Source organism: Notechis scutatus, chromosome 1 (genome assembly GCF_049901735.1).
Source record: "Notechis scutatus isolate UNSWTSFEM ecotype Mainland chromosome 1, rNotScu1.2, whole genome shotgun sequence".
Classification (NCBI taxonomy): Eukaryota; Metazoa; Chordata; class Lepidosauria; order Squamata; family Elapidae; genus Notechis; species Notechis scutatus.
In genome coordinates this window covers 93,291,838-93,316,570 of record NC_142009.1, presented here as the reverse complement: position 1 = coordinate 93,316,570, position 24,733 = coordinate 93,291,838, and the positions used below count along the sequence as shown (strand labels likewise).

At 39.3% G+C, this 24,733-nt stretch overlaps 1 protein-coding gene across 2 annotated transcripts in view; it reads right to left on the bottom strand.

The window, feature by feature from the left end:
* Positions 1-24,733, bottom strand: part of SGK1 (serum/glucocorticoid regulated kinase 1) — a 75,975-nt gene that overhangs the window by 19,742 nt on the left and 31,500 nt on the right. Inside the window, exons 2-3 of one of the 2 annotated variants that reach the window (XM_087971334.1) lie at positions 24,275-24,490; positions 5,377-5,452 (exon numbers count right to left, since the gene is read on the bottom strand). In XM_087971334.1, coding sequence (XP_087827460.1) covers positions 5,377-5,452; positions 24,275-24,490 — 292 coding nt within the window. The remainder of the gene's footprint in view (positions 1-5,376; positions 5,453-24,274; positions 24,491-24,733) is intronic. The other variant, XM_087971338.1, reaches the window with a different exon arrangement.

Sequence of the window (24,733 nt, the reverse complement as noted above, 5' to 3'; positions counted from 1 at the left end):
ATATCGGGTTTTCAATTCAATTGTATAGAATGTGAAGGATTTGTGTTTGTGTTTTATTTTTATATTTATAATGTACACTGAAGATGGCATTTAATTTCATTGTACGTGGTGCAATGACAATAAAGTAAACTAAAACTATATATATATATATATACACATACAGAAAGCCTCTATAGCCCTCTCTTTTTTACATAAATCTATTTTTCTATTTCCAATGGAACCTTTAGTATTGTTTTTTAGGATGGGTTATCTTGATTTCCTTTTTGCTTCAGCTTATTCTGTGAAGGAATCCAGCTCACCATTGTTTATTAAAATACAATTATTTCAAGTCCAGGATTTTTGACCTTAGTCAGCTTCAGTCTTCTTAAAATCTAGAACTCTAACAAAAATCTAGAACTCTAACATAAGATCACTATCACCAATGTTTCTGCTACTTCTGCTTTTCAAGGATAATTGATCTTTTGCTCTCTCTTTATTGAAGGAGGAAGTTATCAACAAGACAAATCCAGCATTTTAGGAGGATCACTTTGCTGAATTTGTCTTCCAACTAGTATCCCAGTAATTAATATCCCATATTTTAAAACAAATATAAAATGAAAAGTAATGTTTTTCAGTAGAGAAAAAGGTAATACTTTCTTCCAACCCTAGGGTCCAAAGTTATTGAGGCTTCCTTACACAGGCTGTTTACATAACTAAAGAGCATATAGATTACCCTCTCAACAAGTTTGGCTCTGAATCTCTATTAAAAAGAGAGAGCTAAATACACTGAAATCAAGGCCAGAAAATAATATTTTCCTTCTTTGTCTTAAAAACATTATTCTTGAGCCATGTGAGTCTGATAAATTATAAAAAACGGTTAACCTGGAGTAGAGAATTGCTTGAATATTGGGATAGCCAAAGAAAATATGAAAAGTATTGGGTGGCCTCTTGTAATAGTTCAAGTTGGACATGGATTTATTAAAGAGCTGAATGTCCAGAAACATACCTAATAGGTCTAAAGAAAAAGGAAGTCTGTTTTATTAGATCTTTGCCTATACTAGGGTGAATTCTTTGATGAAGAAAACAAAAATGTAGGAACAATAAGCCCAAGGTAATGACTCTTATTTCATTCAGATAAAAGGACAATAGCTGCTGTATTAGTTTTTGCATTCCAGGAGCCCAAAAATATTTGCTGATCATGTCCGTTTAGATGCTAGCTTAAATGATCACTTCTCCTCTGATCTACCATAGCACAATTCGTACAGTAATTAGCCATCATTTTCTGACATAATAGTCTTCATATCTTACATGGTGATGCCATAGACTGATCTTGGAAGAGGATTTTATAACTCAGCTAGTATCCTTCCAAATGTTATGGTTTCCCAATTGAAAGCTGTGGTTGGGGAAAAGTTAAAATGGTCAATGAGCAAAAACTTTCATTTCTGCCAGTCTTCAGTGGGATAGTTGATCTGCAACTGAAACTCAGCCAATTCAAATGATAGATGTATATAAAACATAGCATATAACTATGGAAAGCTATAGGTATCAGAACTATAAAGATTCTCTCTCCTTGTACCAGTCTCCAATTGTTTACTGTGCTTCAACAAATCTAAACATTCTTAACATAAAAGGCACATTCCAGCCATGCCAGTGGGGGGAAAATATAATTTGGAGTGAAACTGTCGATCAATAGCAAGAGGATCAGTCCACTGATGGATTCAGGCAATATTTATTTTCAATGTTGGGTTAGAAGAATTATAAACAACACTTTAGCAAGTAATCTAAGAAAGCACATTCTTCTGGAGCCCAGAAAAACAGAATCTGAATGTGTAATCTGTTGATTTATACAGTCACAGTAGAATTTCTTTCAAGTTGAGCATAACCCTTGGTGATTACATGGAAAGTTTTAAGTTGTTGTCTTGTTAACAATATGGGATGTTTTTATGGGATTCTGTTTTTAAATTTTCCAGCTGGTTTGTAACTCCAGGATTTCTTGGTGATATCTCATCAAAGTCATATTCAGATCTTATTCTGGTTTTTGAGATCAGCCAAGGCTAGTGAGGCACTGTGTAGATATATGTTACTTCAATTATACATGACATCAAAAGAATTCAGCTATGCAATTCAAATATATTTTTACTTGACTATCTACATATTTTAAATACATACCATAAGATGCACAAATATTACTAAAATATGTCATGGGGTCATTTTTTTAAGATATTAGAATTATATGGATCATGACAATCAATTTCCATATCTATAAAACTGATTGAAAGTTGATTCTGAACCCTAGAGTCCTTAAATCCTCATTTTCATCTGGACAGAAGATCTGCTTTCCAAGAACAAAAATGAAGACATGCAAACTTAAAACTTTGTTATCAACATTGCATTTGATAAAAAAAATAATACTACAAATTACTGTATCTGTTTTGCACCTGGCATTTAAGCATTGACATTGCACCACAAAACTGCTTGTTCTTATATGACTGTAAGTTACCCTTTGGTAAGATGGACGACCAATCAATTTGATAAACAACAAACAAATAATTTTTTTCATGTATCAGGGGATTAGACAATTGACATAATACTTAATTTCAATTAATTAATAGTGTTCTTGGTGCTCTGTGAGCTTGGTTGTTTGCTTGAAGTTTCATTACCCAACTGAGTAACATCATCTGCAAGCAAATAACCAAGATCAGAGAGCACCAGAAACTGTAAAGTTGAACCCTGAGCTACATATATTTTTCCTGAATTAATCAATTACTATAGTACCCTCCTGTGCAAATTATCAAGCTGCTAAAACTAATAACATGCAAAAATAAAGATATCCTTAATTTATTTTAAATAACGTGCAGAAATATCTGTCATCATACGGAAAAAATCCTACTAGCCTAGGTGTATGGGTCACTTCAGATCCATTTACTGTTCTGACTGTAATTTAATTCATTTTTAAAGGGAATTATCTGCCCTGTGAAAGACAGTCTCCCTGGGGACAAATAAAAAAAAAATCTGCATCAAATACCTAAGGGTTTGTTATCAACAAAGCCTTAAAAATGTAAAGAAAGATTAGCTTTTTCATTAAGATACAAATCACAGGAACACATCCCCTTCAGCTCCTATCATCCAACACTAGATTCCTTGAAACAATTGCTACACTTTTGAAAGAAAAAAACACAATGGAATTAGAAGCACCCAATAAACTAAATGGACAATTACATAAATCTTTTCTCAGATTGCCCAAATTTATTTTTAGTATTATTGTACTTTTTTAGCCTAAGAAGATTTCTCTTCAATTTTCTCCATCTCTTTCCATGGTTGTTTTTGCTTCCAGATCTCCCAAAACAAACTATTGCAAACATTCCTAAGAATTTAATATTCCTTGCCAATTAGACATATGATTCCCTCTGCCATCAGGTTTGCCAAAATTCTCTGTATCCAAGTTTCATAAGCCAACGTGTATAATTCTTCAAGCTGCATTTTTATACAAATACTGTATCATTTTGCTTTTCTTCCCACAAGATACACCAGGTGACTAACAATATAAAATTCATAAAATAAAAATCCAATGGAAAGAAAAGAGCCAGGCATTTTAAAGACAAATCTATTTGTTTTTACATAAACTTCTGAGATCACAATCCAGTATAAACCTTTGAGAGGATTACTGTTAGAGGAGGTGAAGAAAAGGAACAATAAAGACAGAAAAAGTGAGAGACAGAATTGCTTTGAGGAGGGAGCAAATTTTAAGTGGTACTTAAGAATGACTTGGATAATCTTGTTTTGAATAACTGTTAATAATAATATAAGCAGTGTGATGGGGAAAAAGGTGTGTTTAATTAGTGATATAGGGCATTCTAAGAAATTCTGAATCACAATTTCAGTGGATTTAACTTTTGTCATTCAGATTCTCAAGTATCATCATTTTGAGATTACAGGCAAAGCAGCCTGAGGAACTAAAATATTCTCCCACCAAGTGGGCAACCCTTTGATTTCCAAGGTCAGTGTTTGCCTATTTATACTTTTATACCTGCTTGTCCCTTGAAAAACTAAATGGGCCATTGTCACCTATGTTGCAAAAGATTAACAGAGATACATTTCTAGAAGTTGAATGAAAGGTCAGGTTCCCCCGTCATGTTAAACTTGAATCATGCTGGCATTTTACCCTTCCTTCTTAACAGAGTATTTTAATGACATCCCCATCTAGCTCATACCTTGGGATATGTTATTCTTGGGGAATCTCCCATCTAAGTATGTAGCAGCCCCATCACTTCTTAGCAGGGGTGGGATTCAAATTTTTTAACAACCGGTTCTGTGGGCATGGCTTGGTGGTCATGTGTCTGGCTGGGCGTGGCCAACTCAACATCACTCACATTGAGGCACGCATCTCCTTGCCTGGCTTCTCATGACTGTGGGGGTGCTGCAACAGTCGTAAGTGTGAAAAATGGTCATAAGTCACTTTTTTCAGTGCCATTGTAACTTTGAATGGTCATCGACACAAGCAAAGTACCAGCAAAGGAGGAAAAAAAACCTTCAGAGAAGTTCCAGAGACAGGAAGTCTAGTCCTGCCAAGAATGTAATAAGGATTAACAGAGAGGCAGTTTCTGTAAGCAACACCAGAATGTTTCCTTCTTGCCTTCCTTACAGGATTAGGCCAGTAATTTCTTCTAACAACCGGTTCTCCGAACTGTTTAGAATGTTAACAACCGGTTCTAGCAAATAGGTGTGAACCTGTAGAATTCCACCCCTGCTTCTTAGGTTCAAAGCCCAAGGCGTGGGCAGCAAGTGAGACCAACTGTTGGGGATGGGAGCTGGAATGGAAGATAATCTCCAAAATCAGAACTTATCATGGTTTCTAAAGTACAAGCAACATGCTATGAGTTGATCACCAACTCACTGAATATGAAGAGAGGTTAGAAAAATAAATGAATACTAGATATTGGTTATATACTGCCACCATCACTGGGGAAGAAGAAACTTAGGAAAGCAAGAAGAGTAGACTTCTAATAAGTTAAATCTCTATTCATCCCAATATGACCTTTCTTCTGTTCTTTTCTAGAACCCTGACAATCATTGGTTAAAATGTTAGGATAGAGTTGGAGAACTCAGTCATGGAAGTTCTCTGGCTAACTTTGGGTCAGCCTCTCTTAGCATAGCATACCTCACAAAGTTGTGGTTGTGGCAAAGGAGAGGAATCAATCATGTGCTGTGCTTTGATATAAGCCCGCAATAAAACCTTAAATACCAAAAATACTAAGCCATCATTCACAGGTTTGCCTTTTAACTTTGCTTGGGTTGGGGAGTAATAGTCTATACAACTATACATTTCTGGAAGGAGATAGTGTTCTGAAGCTTATGTTTTTGCTTTCTTATTAAAGGCAATAACTTTTCTATACTTACCAGGATCATCAGTATTCCAGAAAGTTCTCTGATCAGATTGAGTCAGCAAATCTTCTTTGCCATAGAGTTCTTTTATCTATAAACCAGAAAGAAGAAGATAGAACTTATTGTCGAGTACTGAGGCCTGAAAACATTAGAAATCCTTTCTATGAAACAAGGAAGTCTTTTAAAGAAAAAAAAACCATAGGAAGAAATAAGACCTGCATGAAATATAAATCTAATCAGTATGGAAGAATTTTTCCCTACATTTCCTTCTTTGGTTGATTTAAAGTTTACAGCATTAGAAAAGAATCTTATTTCAATCGTACCAGTCAGGCTGTTTGCACATGCCTAACTGGAGTCCCTTTGGCAAATTAAAACTCTCTGTGTGGTTTAAGAGAGAAGTTAGATTGTGTCCATCCTCTTTTCTTCCATACAGCATGGATTACAGTGTTAAAATAAACACGATAGTGGAGATCTTTATTTAATTTCTTCTACGATTCAGCCTAATCACCAGAGTTGGAAGGTTGAATCCTGGTATCCCAAAGGGGAAGGGGAAATCCACATTATTAACTAATAATCGATGCCTTACATGTAGGAAACTCCAATTATAGATTATGTAGGAATTCCTCTAATACAGCATCCCTCAACTTTCTAGCTGGGGATGATGCACCACCCCCCAGAGAACAGCAGATTAAAAAGGCTATTTTAGCATATATGATGTTTATAAATATTAATGTAAAGTATGCATCCTGAACAAATGTCACATCCTGCTAGCTAGTGGATGCTAGCACTAACCATAATCTTACGAGTGAATCCATAATCAAGTTATGCCTCCCAGCAACTTTTCGGTTCAAAACATTCTTATGTGATGTTGCAGATAATCGACTAAGCTGAAAGAAGGAGGAAGGCTTTGTTAGTTGCCACAACATACTTCCTGCATGTTACTGAGAATGGATGTTTGATCTTGTGTATTTCAGTGAACTATATTGGGCACTCTTGTTTGAATAAGGATAGGATTACCTAATGAATGGTGAGATGTAGCCACATTTTATTTTGCTTTGATGATAGTGGTATTTTTATATATAACAGAACCCAAACTTAGTTCCTAGTAATTACTTGATTCATCCTTTCGCCTCCCATCTCATCTCATCACATTGTATCTAACTGCAGTTTATATGACCACCTATCTTAAACAAAAAAATCTTGATAAAGAAGAAACAATACACATGAAAAATCATACAGTAAAATGAAGACCAAAAATACTGTAGTTCGATGATAACCAAGGCACAATAACCACGGCATCTCAGAACTAACTCATACATCAAAACACACATATCAAACTCTACCAATCTGTCCCTAACACCTGAGGAAAGCTGGGTGTGCATGGCCTTCCAGAGAGCTACAAGTGTTTGGACCATCTGGATCTTAGGAGAAAGTCTGTCTTATAGCTTAAGCACCACAACAGAGAAGGCTCATCTCCTGGGTCTCACCAGACATTGTTTTACAGAAGAGACCTGGAGCTCACACACTCAGAAACCACTGAAGACAGATGGATCCACAAGTACACAATGCAGGGCTCTAATGATGATAGCCTTGAATTGCACCTGGAAATATACTGGGAGCCAGTGCAGCTCATGCAACTCTAGCATCATATGGGCACACCCTTGATGCATCCAACACAGAGGTGGTATTCAGCAGGTTCTGACCAGTTCTGGAGAACTGGTAGCAGAAATTTTGAGTAGTTCGGAGAACCGGCAAATACCACCCCTGACTGGAGATTTTACAGTATCCTTCCCCTGCTATGCCCACCAAGCCACACCCACCGAACCAGTAGTAAAAAAAATTTGAATCCCACCACTGATCCAACAGTACATATGTTGGTGTAATTTGGACCTGCTAAAGCCCTCCCACGTTTTTCAAGAGTGGTATCATGTAGAACTTATTGCAATACAGTAATCCATTCAGGAAATGACTAATGCATTAGGGACTATAAACAGGCCTCTCAATCCAGAAACCCGATCCAATCCAGGAGCCCAGATCTTATATCAGCTGTTTAGTGGAGCAGAAATAGATTTAATGATGGATGGAATATCTTCAATTTCAGGAAGTCCCAAATACCACAATGAATCAATCTTGCTAAAATTGAGATATATTACATTCTTCATTGTCCAGCTACTGGGAAAGAACCTTGATGGCATACTTATGCAGCCCAGGCCAAAGGTGATACCTCATCCTGTGCCAGTTAATGATCTCACCCAACAGCTTCATGTAGATGTAAAGTAGGAGTGGGAAGAGAGTTGAGCTCTGGGATATACAGTACACTTCAGGGTTCTAGAGCTAGGCTTCTCCCACTTCCTCCAGGGACCTTTGAAAATGTTAACCTATCATCCTCTGAACAACATTACCAAAATAGGGAAGATTTTAAACTGGAGAAAAATTATCCAGGATTGTTGGATCCAAAAATGGCTTCTTGAAGATCAGTTGGACTACCGCCTCCTTCAAAACAGAGGGAATGTATCTTGTCCTCTTCAGTTTTTTTCATTTAAAACAGATTTGCTCTAGCAAATAGAATTCTTGTATGCTTTTTTGATGCTTCTCAAAGGTATGTTCTAATTTTTTTTAACATGGTCATAAAAAAATAGCGGTAGAGATAGAGATACAATGTTTAGATTAGGTTAAGTTAGTCTGGATAACAAGATGGGTTTTCTCCTATGTGATTGTCTGGTACACTTAAGCTCTGGCAGATTATAACTAAAGCTGGTCAGATACTTTAAAGTGCTAGCAAGACAGGTTGATCAGAATTCCAAAACTCTGTGCAGTCTATTATGTTATACATTGCAAACAGAACCTCCAATTTTCTAGGTTCATTCTCCTTTGACCAACATAAGTACAATAGAAATACAAGCTGGGAATGATCTACCCAAATGATTCTTATTTATGGAATAAGACTCCAATGATTATTGAGGTAGTGGAATGCATTCCTTAGTGGAAACTTTTTATGAATTCATTACCATGATTGGTACATTATAATACTGTACAAGAAAGTACAGAATAGTAGAGTCTTTTAACTTACAAGTGGCTTTTGTTTTGGAAATTTCCTTAAAGCAATTTCCAAAAAGATGCCAAGTGTTTTATTTCACAAAATCAGATAACAATAAGTCATAAAGACAGCTAACCACAATCTTCACAATTAAAGACTCCATCAGCAAACCCCATAAAGAATTACTGTACAGTAATTCTCCTGCCCCCCCAAAAAAACCTATTAAGAAAAGGAGTATCTATATCTTTTCACTGGAAAGTCAGAATAAAAATGTAATTAAAAAAAAAAAACAGAGCATCATGGCAAAGGCCCAGTCATGCTTAAAAGCCAGCTGTTTTGAACAAATGACTTGTAGGAATAATATGACTATTGTCAGGCAATGAAATGCCATTGAAAGCCTTGGGCCTGGCCCTTAGCTTACTCTTGGTTATGATAACCAAGAAAGATTTCCTGCTAGAAAAAGAACAGAAAATGCAATCAATTCTCACTTATTGTTTCTCAGAATTTCTGCCTATGGGCATTCTACTTTGGTCAAAAGAATATATAAAATCAGGTGTTTTCCATTCTCTCTGCATAAGCATGATGATCAAAGTAACTTAAAAGGAGAAGTACAAATTATGCCCAAGAACTTTCGACCTCTATGCTTCAGTTAGCATGATTAACTTGAGCTAGTACAATACTGGTTGGGCAATTACAAAGACAGTGGGGAACTTCAGAAGTTTCTTAAGATGCCTTATACTAGTCCTGGCAGATAGCAGAACTATTAATCTGAGATACAGCAAATAGGTACTATATTTCTCACCCAGGGGTGGGATTCAAAAATCTCAGCAACCGTTTCGCTGCCTGGTTGCTGTGTGGGCGTGGCCATGGTGGGCATGGCTTACTGGGGCTTCTTGTTTCCGGCTCCTGGTGGGCCTTCAGAGCCCAGGGAAGGTCATTTTCACCCTCCCAAGGGTCTGGAAACTTCCCCCAGGCCTCTGGGAGGGCGAAAACAGCCTCCTCCGGGCTCTGGAGGCCGACCGGAAGCCGGAAACAGGGTTGTTTCCAGACTTCTAGTACTTCTGGGAGGGCCATTTTTTGCCCTCCCAAGGATCCAGAGACCTCCCCTGGGCCACTGGGAGGGTGAAAATGGCCTCCCCCTGGCTCTGGAGGCCCTCTAAAGCTGGAAACAGACCTGTTTCCAGACTTCCGGAAGGCTCATTCCCCCCGCCCCCAGAGCCTCCATGTGGACCCTGCACTTACCTGCATTGTGTGGAGACTCCAGGGAGGGGAGGGGTGGAACGGTGGGGCCAGCCGGTTGGTTGAAATACCGGTTCGATGAACCAGATGTAACTTTAACATCCGATTCGTCAGAACCAGTCCAAACTGGTAGAATCCCACCCCTGTTCTCACCCCATATTTGACTAATATTTTTCATTGCATATGTACAAAGATTTATTTCAGCTACCCATGTAATCTGCACGATGGTAATTGTTCTTTTCCAGGTCATAAAGAATAATAATAGTTGAAGAATAATAAGATTAATAATATATACCCCAAATGCTGTTCTCACTGGGGACAAGCAATGTTATATCAATTGCAGAAAAGGAATAAGGGACAACAGTATCTTTATCTTTTGGGCTTCCATTCAGATGCAATGGACAACATTTTATTTAAGATTTCCCCTTCCCCCAAACAATAAAATCCATTGTCCAGTCTGGAAAATCAATGTAACTGACAGCCATTTTTTATTTTTTATTGATTTATGCATTTATACATTTATTTATGCATTTAATTATTTAACTTACATTCCACCAATCTTACTGTACAAAGCTAACTTGGGTGGCTTTCAACAACTATTAAATATGTAGTTTATGTAAAAATGTTAATTATATTTTACATCATTTGCACCAACTTGCATAGCTTGCACAAATGACATAAAAATTACATTATTACAGAAACAAAATCAAATGAGGTAAATTTGTGTATAAGGAGATTTGCATTTAATGGATGCCCATTCCTGGAAGTAATCTGTTACATTGAAGTTTTACTGTAGAAAGTAAAAGAAATGAAGGATATGAAATTAAAAAATAAATATTAAAAATATACTTTAAAGAAATATTAACTACTTTGGCTAACAAAGTGGTGTCATCATCTCTATATTCAAACTATTACTGTTTTGGTCAGTGGTGGGATTCAAATTTTTTACTACCAGTTCTGTCATGCTTGGTGGGCATGACAGGGGAAGGATAGTGTAAAATCTCCAGTCAGGGGTGGTATTTGCCAGTTCTCTGAACTACTCAAAAATTCTGCTACTGGTTCACCTCTGGTTTTTGGTCCAATTTTAATTCCAGCTACTGCCTTTTCCAATACCTTCATTTATATATTTTAATCATTTTTACATAGAGGGAATCAATATTCAGCCACTGTGAACCAATTTTTTAAAAAAAATTTAGCACAGTTTATTTCTCTGTCATATTCCCCAGCTACTATTTGTCATCCAACACAAAGTCTATTTAACCTCCATAAAGTTGCTTAATCACAAGTTGAACTTGCAACAAAAAAAGTTCATCATCCTTCTGGCAATTTAAACAATGCACTATGGAATTTTGAACAATTTTCTTTCAACATTTTATGCATCTTTCACTCAAAATCAATCACTGCTTGTTTCTCTTTTCATCTATAGTTATCCTTTCCTCTTTTTCACAGCATTGTTTCTTCTACCTCAGGAAAAAAATGACACTAATTTATTTGGTGTTGCTTACAACAGTTGAAATTAAGTACTGGCAATATTTTGAAGTCATAGGATTGCCATCACGGCTATATAAATGCTGCACACCAACTCTGGCCAACTCCTGGATAAAACTGTTTTCCATTTTAATCTTTCTGTAGTCATGGAATTTGCCTTGATGGTCTTGGGAATCACACTGGTCAAGATTAGAACAACGGAAATGTAAGCAAACAGGCCACTCGCTGTTTTTTCCCCTACACTATTCAGAGTAATTCATTTGGAATGTCTGAGTTATGATTTAGAATTTTGCTTGTCCATCTCTGCTTCATTTTGGATGGCCAATCTCAGAACATGGTTTTGCCAATTGCACAGTGGCAGATAGGACAGCACTCCAGAGGGTTAATGTCATTGCTCAGAAGATCATTGGTTGCCCTCTTCCCTCTTTGGAAGAGCTTTATAGCTCCTGCTGCCTTAAGAAAGTTCAAAACATTCTCAAAGATCCATCTCATCCTGGGAACCCATTTTTTGAACTATTACCATCTGGCAGACGGTACAGGATAATAAAAACAAGGACAAATAGGCTGAAAAACAGCTTTTATCCCAGGGCAGTAACTCTGTTGAATTCTACTGTATAGTGCAATATTAATGCAATATCAGGGGTTTTCAATAGAATGTGAAGGATGTGTGCTTGTGTTTATTTTCATAGTCATAATGTACACTGAAGATGGTATAGTTTACTTTATTGTCATTGCACCATCTTCAGTGTACATTATGACTATGAAAATAAACACAAGCACACATCCTTCACATTCTATTGAAAACCCTGATATTGCATTAATATTGCACTATACAGTAGAATTCAACAGAGTGGAATGTGAGAAAATTTTGGTGGTCCGCAGAGAAATGTCACCCCCAGAGCACCCCCTAAAGCAATTAATCCAGGCTGCATGGGAACACAAGGCTGCGCTGCCCACATGGTTCGTGGGAACACAAGGTTTGCGTTGGAACAACACTAGGTAGTGAGGGGAGGAGGGAAAGGACAGAGGGCGGGGAACTTGCCTGGCCACCAGGCTGCTTCTTTCCACTTCTTTCTTCTTCTGCTTTTGGCTGCATGCAAGGAAAGCAGCAAAAGTCTTTCTCTCCCCCAAACTCCGCCAGAAATGAGTCTTTGGGACCCTGCAGGGCATACTGCTCCAAGAGGCTACGCTGGCAAAGACTCATTTCTGGAGGAGTTTGGGGTGTGGGAGAAAGAAAGACTTCTGCTGTTTCTGCTACTTTCCTTGCAGGAAGCCAAAAGTCTCTCCCCCTGAAAACAGAGCTGGAAATGGTATCCTGCGATCCCAAATAAAGAACGATCGATCGGTAGAAAAACAGGGTCGGGAATTTTCCTACAGACATTTTTTGGAATTTTCCCAGGGTCTCTGCAGACAGAGACCCTGGGAAAATCCCCCCAAAAAAGTCTGCAGGAAAATCTCCCACCCTATTTTCCTACCGATCGCAGAATACCGTCTCTCTCTCTCCCTCCCCCTGAGAACGGAGCTGAAAAGCAAGTTAGGAATGTGGCTGCCATGGAGGGGGTGGGCTATGTGAGGGACGTGTGTGTGTGTGTGAGAGAGAGAGGGGGGGATCACCACCAGCCCTCCGAGGTTAGATCAGATCTCTCTCTCTCCCACCAACATCAGCAAGCCATCGTCAGTCAAAATTCATATTAGTGGTCCCCAGGATTTAAAATCATGAGTCTGGTGGTCCCTGAGGCCCAAAAGGTTGGCGACCCCTGAACTAAACTAAACTAAACTAAACTAAACTAAACTAAATATACTCCTTTCACAGCTGATCCACTGGATGCAGGATGATTCTGTACAACTTATCCAGTACAAAACTGGCTTACAGATGGTGGGGTTCAAGTCAGTTTATTTATGTAATAAACAACTGATGTGCCATTTGTCCAGTTTGAGTCATGCAACAGATTTATAGATTCCCCTTAGCGTGTCATTTGTTCTGCTATTTACTACTTGCAGAGAAGAGGAGCAGCAGCTGTGTACTATAGAGCTTTATGTTGTTAATCAGACTCTCACATAATTTTATCCTTACCAGTTTGCAGGTTGCCCCCCTTTGCCCTTCCCCATGGAAGTACTCTTTTGTGCTCTACAGTTTGGACAGATAAATATTATTCTTAATAACCTGTCAGTCCATTATAAAGCCATGAAGGCCAACTACTTGTAATTTAAAATTAAACCTCAAAATGCACACTTTGCTCCCCCAGCTGATCCTTCTGGCTGTCAATTGCTCCAACTATGCAAATCAAGAAAATAAAAAATCATCTTTTCCTTTTCAATTTGGGCCATTCCCCCCCGCCCAGCTTTCATTTAAATTCAACAGTTATTTAAACGGTGTTACATCCAGGATTGATTGCTGCTGGTACAATGACTTGTAAAGCACAACGACTTGATAACAAAAAATTGATGTTGAATCCTGGAGGTAAAGGATCTCACAGCCTGGTATCAAGGACTCCTCCTTATTTGGGTTTGTATCAAGGTTTTTATTCAGACTTTATTTTAATTTATCATCTAAATTATGAATGCCAAGAAGACCTCCTTTCTCTGTTTTTACAAAATCCCCCCAAAACGATAGGCCTATCTTGACATGCCTCTATAGAGCCCATTTTCTTCTGGAAGGTCTTTAGTGCACTTCTAGGAAGCATGAGCTTTAGACTTGAGACAGTTTCAGTTGTGGGTTTAATCTGAATGTTTTAAGGATTCGTTTTAAAAGTATTTTAATTTTATCTCAGCTATTTGAAAAAGAGCAATAGTAATGTTCAAAATAAAGATGAAAAAAATGACAGGTAGAACTCACTTAACCACAGTAATTGTGACTAATTTCCATTGTTTAGCAATGTGACTGCAAAGTGCAATATCGCACAATCGTATTGCTTAATGACAACAATCCTGGGAGCCTCTGTTGCTGTTGTTAACTGAGGATTGTGGGTCATTAAGTGAAGATCTCACATGGCTGGGGCTTGCAACTTCCTGCCGGCTTCCAATAAGCAAAGTCAATGGGGAAGACTTCAGAAAATTGCAAAGCCCAATTCATGATAAGCCTTTCCTTAGGCAGCGCACAAGCAGGCTGGTGGACAGATGAGTGCTATTTAGTCTGGAGAGGCAGGGGAGGTGGGTGCTAGGGATGGATGCAAGCATGACTGTGGAAGAGGATGCTGTAGCAAGGCCCAATTGCAGGTGGGATGGGTGCTGTGATCCAGTGCAAGTGCAGCTGCAAGGGTGCTGTGAGATCAGAGGTGGTATTCAGCAGGTTCTGACCAGTTCTGGAGAAAAACTGGTCGCAGAAATTTTGAGTAGTTTGGAGAACTGTCAGATACCACCTCTGACTGGCTCCGCCCCCACCTATTCTCTGCCTCCCGAGTCCCAGCTGATTGGCTGGGTCTTCTTTTGTTGCCTTGCACAGGAGAACGGAGTTGGAAATCAGGTTAGTGGGGTGGGGAGGGAATGGGGATTTTTCAGTAACCTTCCCCCAGGAGTGGAGAGGGAAATCGAGAATTTACAGTATCCTTCCCCTACCACACCCACCAAGCCACACCCACGGAACCAGTAGTAAAAAAATATTGAATCCCACCACTGTGTGAGATGGCACAATTAGGTCATGTGTGCATATATGCATTACGGAGCATGGGCCGAGGGATGCTGCACTGCTGAGTATGAAATCCTGTGGCAGGGTTCCTCAGGAGAAAAAGGATTGACTTGCAACCTAGCCTGTTGGCTTCCCCATTGACTTTGCTTGTGGGAAGTCACCAGGGAAGGTTGCGAATGGTGATCACATAACCATGGGACCATCATAAGTGCTTATATCAAGATCATATAACTGCTGTGACAGCCACGACTTGAAACTGGCTGTAAAAACTGGCTGTAAGTACCACTCATTTGGTGCTACTAGTGAACTGAGTCTATGTGTAATCTAGTGCAGATATGGGATGCAAACATACATTCATGAAGGTTTTTGTAAACAAGTAAGCAAAAGCTCTTGATTTTTCTAGCAATTATTCTGACTCTCAGCCTCTTTTTCAACCTATTGGATCAGAGACTGAGACGAATGCAAGCCAAGAGGACAGAACAATGAATTCTGCTTTTAAGACTTAACTTGAGAGCAGAATCCTGCACTAGGGAAGACTGCCGTAAGAGGAGGCAAGACTATATTACATTCTATGTCCAAACAAAACAAACAAAACATTATATAGATATATTTCTCCCCCATTATACCTCCCCAGGGTCAAAGACTTGATCACTCTTGATTCCGTTGAAATCACATTAGCACAATGTTTATATCAACTGTCAGCCTAGTTGTTGAAAAGGGACCATTTAGGAAATAACTTGAAACGGTGACTGCAAAAACGGTATTTTCCATTTCAGAGTGTTGGTCTGTCAAGTAAAACGATGACTCCGAGGCTTTTGCCAAGTCAGATAAACATAACACTTTGGACGCCAGCTGCTATTGGACTTAACAGTGAAGAACACTGAAAATGGCAAACTCTAATTGCTTCTCCCATAGCATGTTAACTTTTCAGATGAAAGAGCTAAGCTCTGCAGCTGAGCAAATGAGCTAAAATGCAACCCTTTTTCTAGGGCGGAAGGGAAAAGGAAGAAAGAAAAATTGCAAAGAGCTGCCAGATTTTCTAATGCTTGGAGGTATCTGTATCTTAAGTCGCAATATCAGTCTCACAAATTTGCCAAGCCTAGCCAAAATTATCCTCCTGCTTTTCTCAGGAAAAACTCTGGCGTTAAGTTTCATTGATGTACTTATTTTTCCCCATGTACTGTATTTTTCAGACTATAAATGCACCCAGCTTTTGGGGAGGAAAACAAGAAAAAAAAAAAAAACCTTCGGCCTCTGCCTCCCAGCAATTTTGCCTCCTTGCAGCAAACAGCTGCTGCCGCCTATCCCCGCTGCCTGGAACGGGCCAAAAACAGGACACATGGAGGCCGAAAATGGGGCATATGGAGGTGGTTGATAGCTGGCAGCAGCGATGGGTGGCGGCGATCCTCGCAGCCTGGAACAGCTAATCGGTGGTATTCTGGGAGGCAGGTCCAACTGCCCATCAGCTGCTCGTGCTAAATCAGGCTGTGCTGAAGCTGATCAGGAGGCAAATTGCTGGGAGGCAAAGGCCGAAGGGTGGGGGCCGGTGGGTGGGCGGGGCTTTGGCAACATTCGCTGTATAAGACGCACAGAGGTGCGTCTTATAGTCCAAAAAATATGGTATATCGTGCTACTCTTTTAGGACAGAAAGGAATGATCCGAAGGCAGTGGAATCTCTGTCAATTTTAAATCCCATTTGTCCATCCTCCTGGAGTATTCCCAGATCAGAAACTCCAAAATTTACAGTATCAAATGGTAATGGCATAATTTGCCACCAATTTTTTGCAGGGGAGGGAAGACTATTGAAATAATAGTCTTAAAACATTCTAACTTAACAACAGCCTACAAAAGTGACTTCAACTAATATGATGTTATGTCATTTTTTTTAAATAACTGCAGCTTTAAAAAAAAGTGTTCCCTCAACTTTCCCATAGTCCCCAGTATTAAAAACTCAAAATAGTACACAGAAGAGCAATGTCCTTATTTTTATTTCTCATAACACCAGATGGATTAGGTAACTTGGACTGTGAGGTACAGATTAGCCATAGTTAATGTGGGTCTATGTTTATAATGGCATGTGGGAATGACCTTGGGAGACAGGAGGAAGAGCTGCAATCTAGACAATGGTCCAATAACATGTGAGTCCAAAAGAGGGGGGTGTGGAAAGAGCTTCAGAAGAAACCCTCTGCGAAGCGCGCAGAACCGGTAGCACGCAATTTGGAATCCCACCACTGATGGGGATGCTGCAACGGTCATCATAATCTTTTAACAACCCTATAATCCCTTGTGGGGTAGAGTGTAGGCAATTGAATGGAGCTGAGTGCTTACTTGCCAGATGCCCTTCCTGTCACCAATGTGAAGTTTTGTTCAGCAGATATATCCTCAATGTGCCCAGGGAGAGAAACATCTGCCTCTACCTAGGATCAAACTCACAGCCTCCTGATTGTGAGGTGAGAGAGATGCTACAATGGTCATTAGTGTGGAAAATGGTCAATGGTCACTTTTTTTCAGTGCCGTTGTAACTTCGGACAGTCACTAAACAAACTGTTGTAAGTCAAGGACTACCTGTACTCATACTTGAGATAAGAATGAAAATAAATAAATAAATGTTTGTTCCCAGTCTTAGTTCTCTTTGGCAGGCAAAGAAGAACTTGGTTGTGGAGACACAAATGGCATAGCTAAATGGGAAGGACAGATTGATAGCATCCAATTTGGAACTATGCACGTCTCCCACTTACTTCAGAATATTCACGTAGGAGTTGCCCTTGAATTACAGCCACAATTAGAATTGGAATTTTGGTCCTAAGTCAGGGCAGTTGATAAGCTGGTCATTATGTGACCCGACTTGATTTTGCCATTGTTTTTACAACAGTTGGAGGCATCACAGTCGTGAAGCAAACCTTGTGGTCATTCAATGAATCCAGCATATCCAAGGACTGTTTTCTGCACAGAAAATGTAAAAAAAAAAAAAAGGTCACTAGTTGCGATTTGTGACTACGGGATGCTACAACCACTTGTCAATGCGAGCTGGTTGCCAAACACCTAAATGTGATCATGTGACTATGGGGGTGGGGGCTGTGTGATATTTTATGATATTCAGAAGTGCTTTAGGGGCTGTATGCAGGGGTGGGCTTAAAAAAAAGATTAACAGAGTTGGAAGGGACCTTGTAGGTCATCTAGTCCAACTTCCCCACCCAAGATGACTCTAAGTAATGGATTCATTTAGATGACTTGGGGCCTACTTTCTTGCAACTGTGTACATGAATAAGCTATTAAAACAGGTTTCTGCATCAGTTAATAAAATAACTTTGAATCTACGAAAAAAATATTTGGAGCTGATTTTTTTTTCTCCTGAAACAGTAAAATCAGGAGTTTGTCTTTTTCTCTCTCTCTTTTGATATAAGCATGTCACACAGTTATAATTTAGCTAATCACACTCCTAAGGTAAGTAAACAAACAAACAAACAAGTTAATTTTGGCCGAGAAAATCTTCCTGAAGGGATTAGGCATTCCCATGCTAATCTAAGAGTTCTATAACCTGTTGTTAGAGAAGAAAAACACCACCCATATTAAGTTAAATGAAAACTGGTCTTCAAACTTGTTTTGTTAGCTCTTTCAAAGCTAGATTACTCACAGTAGGCTCTATTATATAATAATGCACAATTTCCTTTGTTTTGAAATACGCCAAAACAAAGTGCAGAATTAAGTACAACCTTCATTGATGAAGTTTATGTAAAGTCAGAAGTCGAATGGATAAACAAAATCATGTAATAATCCTTAGCTTGGCCAAAAATTCTTGGTAGACTGTGAATCAGTATTTCCCTACTCACTTACAACTCATTTCCTGACTCACAACTGGCTGTTTTGTCGTCCAGAATTCTGTGCAACGTGTCTGTCTGTCTGTCCATCTATCCCCCAAATCAATCTCATGCTCCCATGCTGGAATTTTAGGGCTAAACTAACAAAAATCAAGATGATATAGCAGTTGTCTAATCGGGTTTTGGTGGTGGGGTTTGGGGGTGGGTGGGGGGGGGGGGGGGGGGGTGGGGGGGGGGGTGGTTTGTTTTTTTTTTTTTTTTGGGGGGGGGGGGTGTGTGGGGGTTTTTTTTTTATTGTGGGGGGGGGTGTGTTTTGGGGGGGGTTTGTTTTTTTTGGGTTTTTCGGGAAAATTTTTTTATTTTGTTTTTTTTTTTTTTTTTTTTTGGGGGTTTTGGGGGGGGGGTAGGGGACTTTTTTCACCAATAAAAATGGGGGGGGGGCCAACAATTTGGTGGGAAAAATTTTTTTTGTGGCTTGGTCGGATTCCCGGGGGGGGGGTTTGGGGCTTTGTTAGAAGACTAAGATGGCCCAGGAATTGATAGCCTAGGTAGGACCTTTGCAACACTGTCCTGACATTTTCTCTTATGTCTTCATTTCAAATGTACATCCTGTTTTAGGACACAATGTAGCAATAAAGATTCAGATATTTGACCAAAAAAAGAGCATTCCTAGTACACCTTGGTTAATGTTCAGAGACCCCTGAAAAGTGCATAGGCCCATGGACATCTGCAGGAGGTCACAAGCCTTTATGGTTTGGCATTCAGGTACTCCCAAAGATTACCTTCTCCAGTCAACCTTCCTGGCCTTTGTATCCTGGGAGAAGTTGCCGGTGATCACTCACTTCCCCAAAGTTGGTTCATAAGTACTGCTTTTCACAGACAATGCCTATGTTATGGAATATCCTCTCTTTGGAAATCATGTTGCTGTTATTATTGTTATGGTCCACCACACAGATAGCCAGAGGTTCAGACTGGGTGTGGCATTTTTATCCATCTATCAAGTTCTTTCCAAAGACCTGGGATAGGCAGATGTTGAAGTTTGATTGTGTTATTGTTGCAGGATGTAAGTTGTTCTGAGTAAAGCTGTCTTCTGATGATGATTACTGATGATGAATTTGTCAATGCCAATTGTATTCAAATGATGCTCCAATTATTTTGGGATTGCACCTGTTATTATTGGTACTATCCTTGGTTTCTTTTGCGACAATTGCTCTATTTCTATTTGCACGTTTTAGTATTTTGTTATCTTCTCCAGTTCCTTCTTTTCTATTCTGTGGTCTTCAGGACTGCCATGTCCACACTTCCATGGTCATGTGGCCAGCACGACTATATGCCAAAAGCACATGTAATGCTGTTACCTTCCCACTAAAGTGGTACCTGCTTATCAACTTGCATTTGCATGCTTTCGAACTGGTTGGTAGGCAGGAGTTGGGGAAAGTAATGGGAGACGGGGCACTTGGGTCTCAAACCCTGGCTGACAAGCTCAATGTCTTTAGCCGCTGAGCCATCAAACCCCTATATAAGGAAAGGAAATCTCATTACTCAATACTCATTATTTCATGAGGCAACCTGCTCCACTGACTGACACCTCATACAGTCAAGATATTCCTTCTGAAGTCTAGCATAAATCACTTCCTAGTTTGAATAATTTTTGGGTTTTGCCTTTGGGACTACAGTCTCTCTCCCATGTGACAACTTTTCAATTGTTTGAAACTTGCATTTATGTTGTGTCTTCTGTTAAATAACCAGGCTCTTTGATTGTTCCTCAGAAGGTTTGATTTCCAGCTCTCTCACCATCTCAACAGCCATCCTATGAACTTACTCCAATTTGTCATTTAATTTTTAAAACTGTGGGGCCCAGAACTGTGGGGAATCAGTATTATAAGTGAGATCTGATCAGGACATATAAATGTAGTATTATTATAATTTGTGAACTGGATTCTACGTTCCTATTAATACAGCCAAAAGAGCATTTGTTTTTTTCAGCAGCTGTATTATGTTGTTGGCTCATGTACAAAAATTGGACAGTAAGGGACAAGAGTCCTACGTCTCTGAACTGGGGCCATTAATGAGCATTCTTTAGGTGTACCCTGGCCATGGATCCTTGAATTTATTGAAATTAGCTAAGCTTATTTGTATATGTATGCCTTCGAGTCAATCTTGGCTACTGCAGACTGCCTGGACATGACCCTGGAATTTTCTTGGAAACATTTTCAGAAGTAGCTTGTCCTTGACTTCTTCCTCAGGCTGAGAGAGAGCTGATGTCACCCAGCTGATTTTCTGCCTAAGGCAGGACTAGAACTCATAGCTTCCCAGTTTTTTAGCTGGGTGTCTTTAACATTCTACACCAAACTGGCTCTCAAATACTTTTGCAGTCTTTCTTTTTCTATCCTAAGCTGCAGCCTCCTCTTTCTTCCAGGAGTGTATAGCAGGAGATAATGACCAGGTAGATTTCCATCACCCTTCTAAGAGAAGACAAATGTAAAATGCAAGTTCTGCCTTTTCACCATTCCCCATTGCCAATTCACCACTTCTTTCATTTAACATTTCTTTCTCATGTGCCCGTATAACTCTTTTTTGCTGTTTTGTATCTCTTGGTAGCCTCAACTCATTCTGAGTTTTAACTTCCCTACTGCAGTTCCTATGTTTCTAGAGACTATCTTGTTTCATCTTTGCTTATGTGGTCCTCCCTTCTATTTCCTGTATATGTCTTTATTTCTGCTGAGTATTTTAGAAAGCTCTGTGTCTATCCAATGATGGCTTCTTGAAATTTTCTCAAATTTGCCATTCTTTCAGAAATTGTGATTGTGCTTTCAGTATCTTGTTTCACAAAATTTTCCATCACTCCCAGACACTTTTCTCCTTTAGAATCATTAGATCTGATCTTCCCTTGGATTTTACCAAAATTTACCCTTCTGGAATCCAATATATAGGCCTGATTCTTTTCAATTCCTCCCTCTGGATATCATTAATTCAGTGATGATTATTGTTTTTCCCCAAGGTACTCATTCACCTTCCTTTCTTGAACAAATTCCTTCCATTTGATAAGGATTTAATCCAGGATAGCAGACTCTCTTTTCTTTCTTTTACTTTCTGATAGACAAAGTTATCAGCAAGAAAGGGCAAACATTTGTCGGCTCTCTAACTCATTATCACTGTTTCAATAGTGGGAATGCAGAAAGGATTTATTAATTTCTTCTGCCGTGCATAATAAACTCCCACAATGGCATCATATTAGTTTCTCTCTCCTTTTATTTTTACTCAAACACATTAAAAAAACAACCCTCCATGCTCCAGTTCCTGAAATTCTGTGCAAAGATATTTTTTTCTTTACCTAAAGTGAAACATTCTCACAGTTTCTACTCTATTCATTCCGAATGTCAGGATTCCGGTGATTGCCCTAATTAAATCATGAGCATCGAGCCAAGCTTCAAAAGAATCCAAAAGATTTATTAGGAGCAACATGTCGGCATTATCCCAGTTGAAGCCAACTCTGACACACGTAATTCATGGCCACCCGTGACTCTCCCCCGCCCCCCCCGGGCATGTCATACATCAGATTCTCCAACAAAGCACGTTCACGGGCTGTCATCAATCACACTCTCCAATGAAGGGTCTTCATGGGCAGAAGATCCAGTAGCCTAGCTACAATCTTTGTAAAATAAGTGTGGAATGTACTTCTGGTTCCCTCCCTCCCCCGCTTATGGCAACTCTGAAACAGGCATGTTTTTCGAGTTGGCATCGAATAGGTTGGAGCTTTCCGGGGCTATTTACCAGCCATGACTATCATCCTACCCTGTTTGAACGACACATCTATCAAAAATTTACCCCAGGACTTCCAATAGATTCTAGCTAGGCCAACATTAGGCTTACACATCACATTAAGTTTTTTTGTGACATGGACAGTAGTGCAATTAGATAATTTCAAGTTCTGGATTTAAGGTGCACAAGCTCCTTCTTAATTTTCAGTGGAAATGTGTATTATTCCATACCATTCAAATAGTCCTAGGCCAGTCAGCTAAGGTTTGGAGACATTTATTTTGCTCAGGGAGACCTGGACTTTTGTTGCAAAGCTCTTCCTTGAGGCCCCAGGAATATATAATCACTTGTTTTCTAGCAAATTCACTATACCAGTTTCACCATTTACAATGTTACAATGACTATACTCCCTATTTTATGAATGCACAGACCAGCATGAACTCAAGAACAAACAGAATAGTTCCATTTTCATGCTGAAGATGAATATCAGCATAATGCTGCTGAATCAGGCCAAGGGCTATTTGTTTCCATAATTTGTTTCTCACAGTGGCCAACGCCAACCTTATTCCTTTGGGGAGTTGTAAACATAATTAAAACTGTATCCCTCTCTCGCCATTAATCCCTTGTAACTGGTCTTTGGAAGCAATGGGCCTCATGACCTGGAGTTACATTAAATCTTCAAAAATAAGAATCTTGATACCTCTATACTCCCTTGAATTTCCCCAATCAACTTTGAAGTCATCAAAGCTGGAAGGCAAATTGTCTACAACTTCTTGGAATGGAGTAATGCTATTAGGCCCTATGACATATCATTAAAATTGCCTGGAGAATGAATCTCAGATACCACAAAAGCTGGATATAAATTATTCTTCTGACAATACAATGTACCAAATAATAGTTTACTTAATCATGCTTGGATGAATAACTTACAGTTGGCCTAGTTTAATATAAAGTTCAATTAGTTATCCTGGTTTATTGACTACAATTGTTGGTTTAAATACAAACAGATTTAGCCAAAACAACTATCTGCATTAGTGCAAAGTATGAACATATATATGGAAGAGGAGGGGGAAAGGAATTCATTTGCTTTAACTTTCCATGTTCCTATATAAAACCACAGACAATGCTTTAAACTGGATCACAGTGTGTTTTACTGTATTCATTGTTTTTATTAAGCAGTACTGTTGTCTCCCCTGCCTCTTAACATATCTCCAGAATCCCCAGCAGAATGTTTCACATGAACTGCAAGGAGCCCTTTCACACAATACAAACAGAAAGGTGCTAACTGATTGGGTCAAGAGATGGTATGGGGAAGCTGAAAGAACATGTTCTTCCACCCGGCATTGTCTCTCAATGCAGAGTCAACACAGACAACAAAGACTGGACTGAGGATTTCGTGACAAGCTCAACTGCTTTTGAAAGATCTACCTCACTCTTGAATCAGTGAGCTGCGGCTCCATTCCCATCCCCGCAAAGTTTACTATGTTCCTTTATGATCACATTCTCTGACTATAAAATGTAGGAGTCAAGCCTTTCTGAAGAAGTATCTGTTTCAGATGCTCTTTGGGGGATTTTTGAGCAAGGGCCCTTTCCTGCCTTGTTCCTAAATTATGAAATGCACCAGGTACATTAGGCTTTTTCCTCATTCACACTTCCTTTCAAAAAGGAGCAATGCCGTGTCTCTTTTGCCAGGCTTTAATTGCTAATTATTTTAGCACTGGTTTTTAGTATGTATTTTGGAGCTCTTAGTTGTACTATACTTAGCCTCGACACGTGTCTGGCTGAATAGAAAGATAGAGTATATAAACCAAATAATTAAAGCAGACAAATATGTGAGCGTTTCTTAGTACAGCCACCAATGGTGACTGATGAGTTACTCAAATCACGTCGATAGGGCTATGCGGGTTTTTTTAATCACATAAATATGCAAGAAAGAGGCCTGCTTACATTGCAGCTTCGGGGTCCTTCCCAGGAACAGGGTTCAGAGTCCTGAGGGGTGATCCCTTTTGGAAACGTGTGATCACTGAAGCACATCTGGCAAAACGGGACTTCAATGTCAGGCTCCCCATGAGGTATGTGCATCACAGTGGCGCCCGGATATTTGAGGCTGCTTGCCTGATGTTTTTCCATGCTAACCATTGGGCTCTTGATCCATCTTCGTACCTGTAAATATAAAATAAACCTGTACATATAAAGACTGTAAAGATAAAAGCTTTCTTGGACATTTTCTATTATTGCCTTTTTCCTCACGGAAATCTAACAGTCACAAAGAACAAGATTGGGATGTAACCAGAGGTGGTATTCCGCAGGTTCTGGCCAGTTCTGGAGAACCGGTAGCGGACATTTTGAGTAGTTCAGAGAACTGGCAAATACCACCTCTGACTGGCCCCACCCCCATCTATTCTC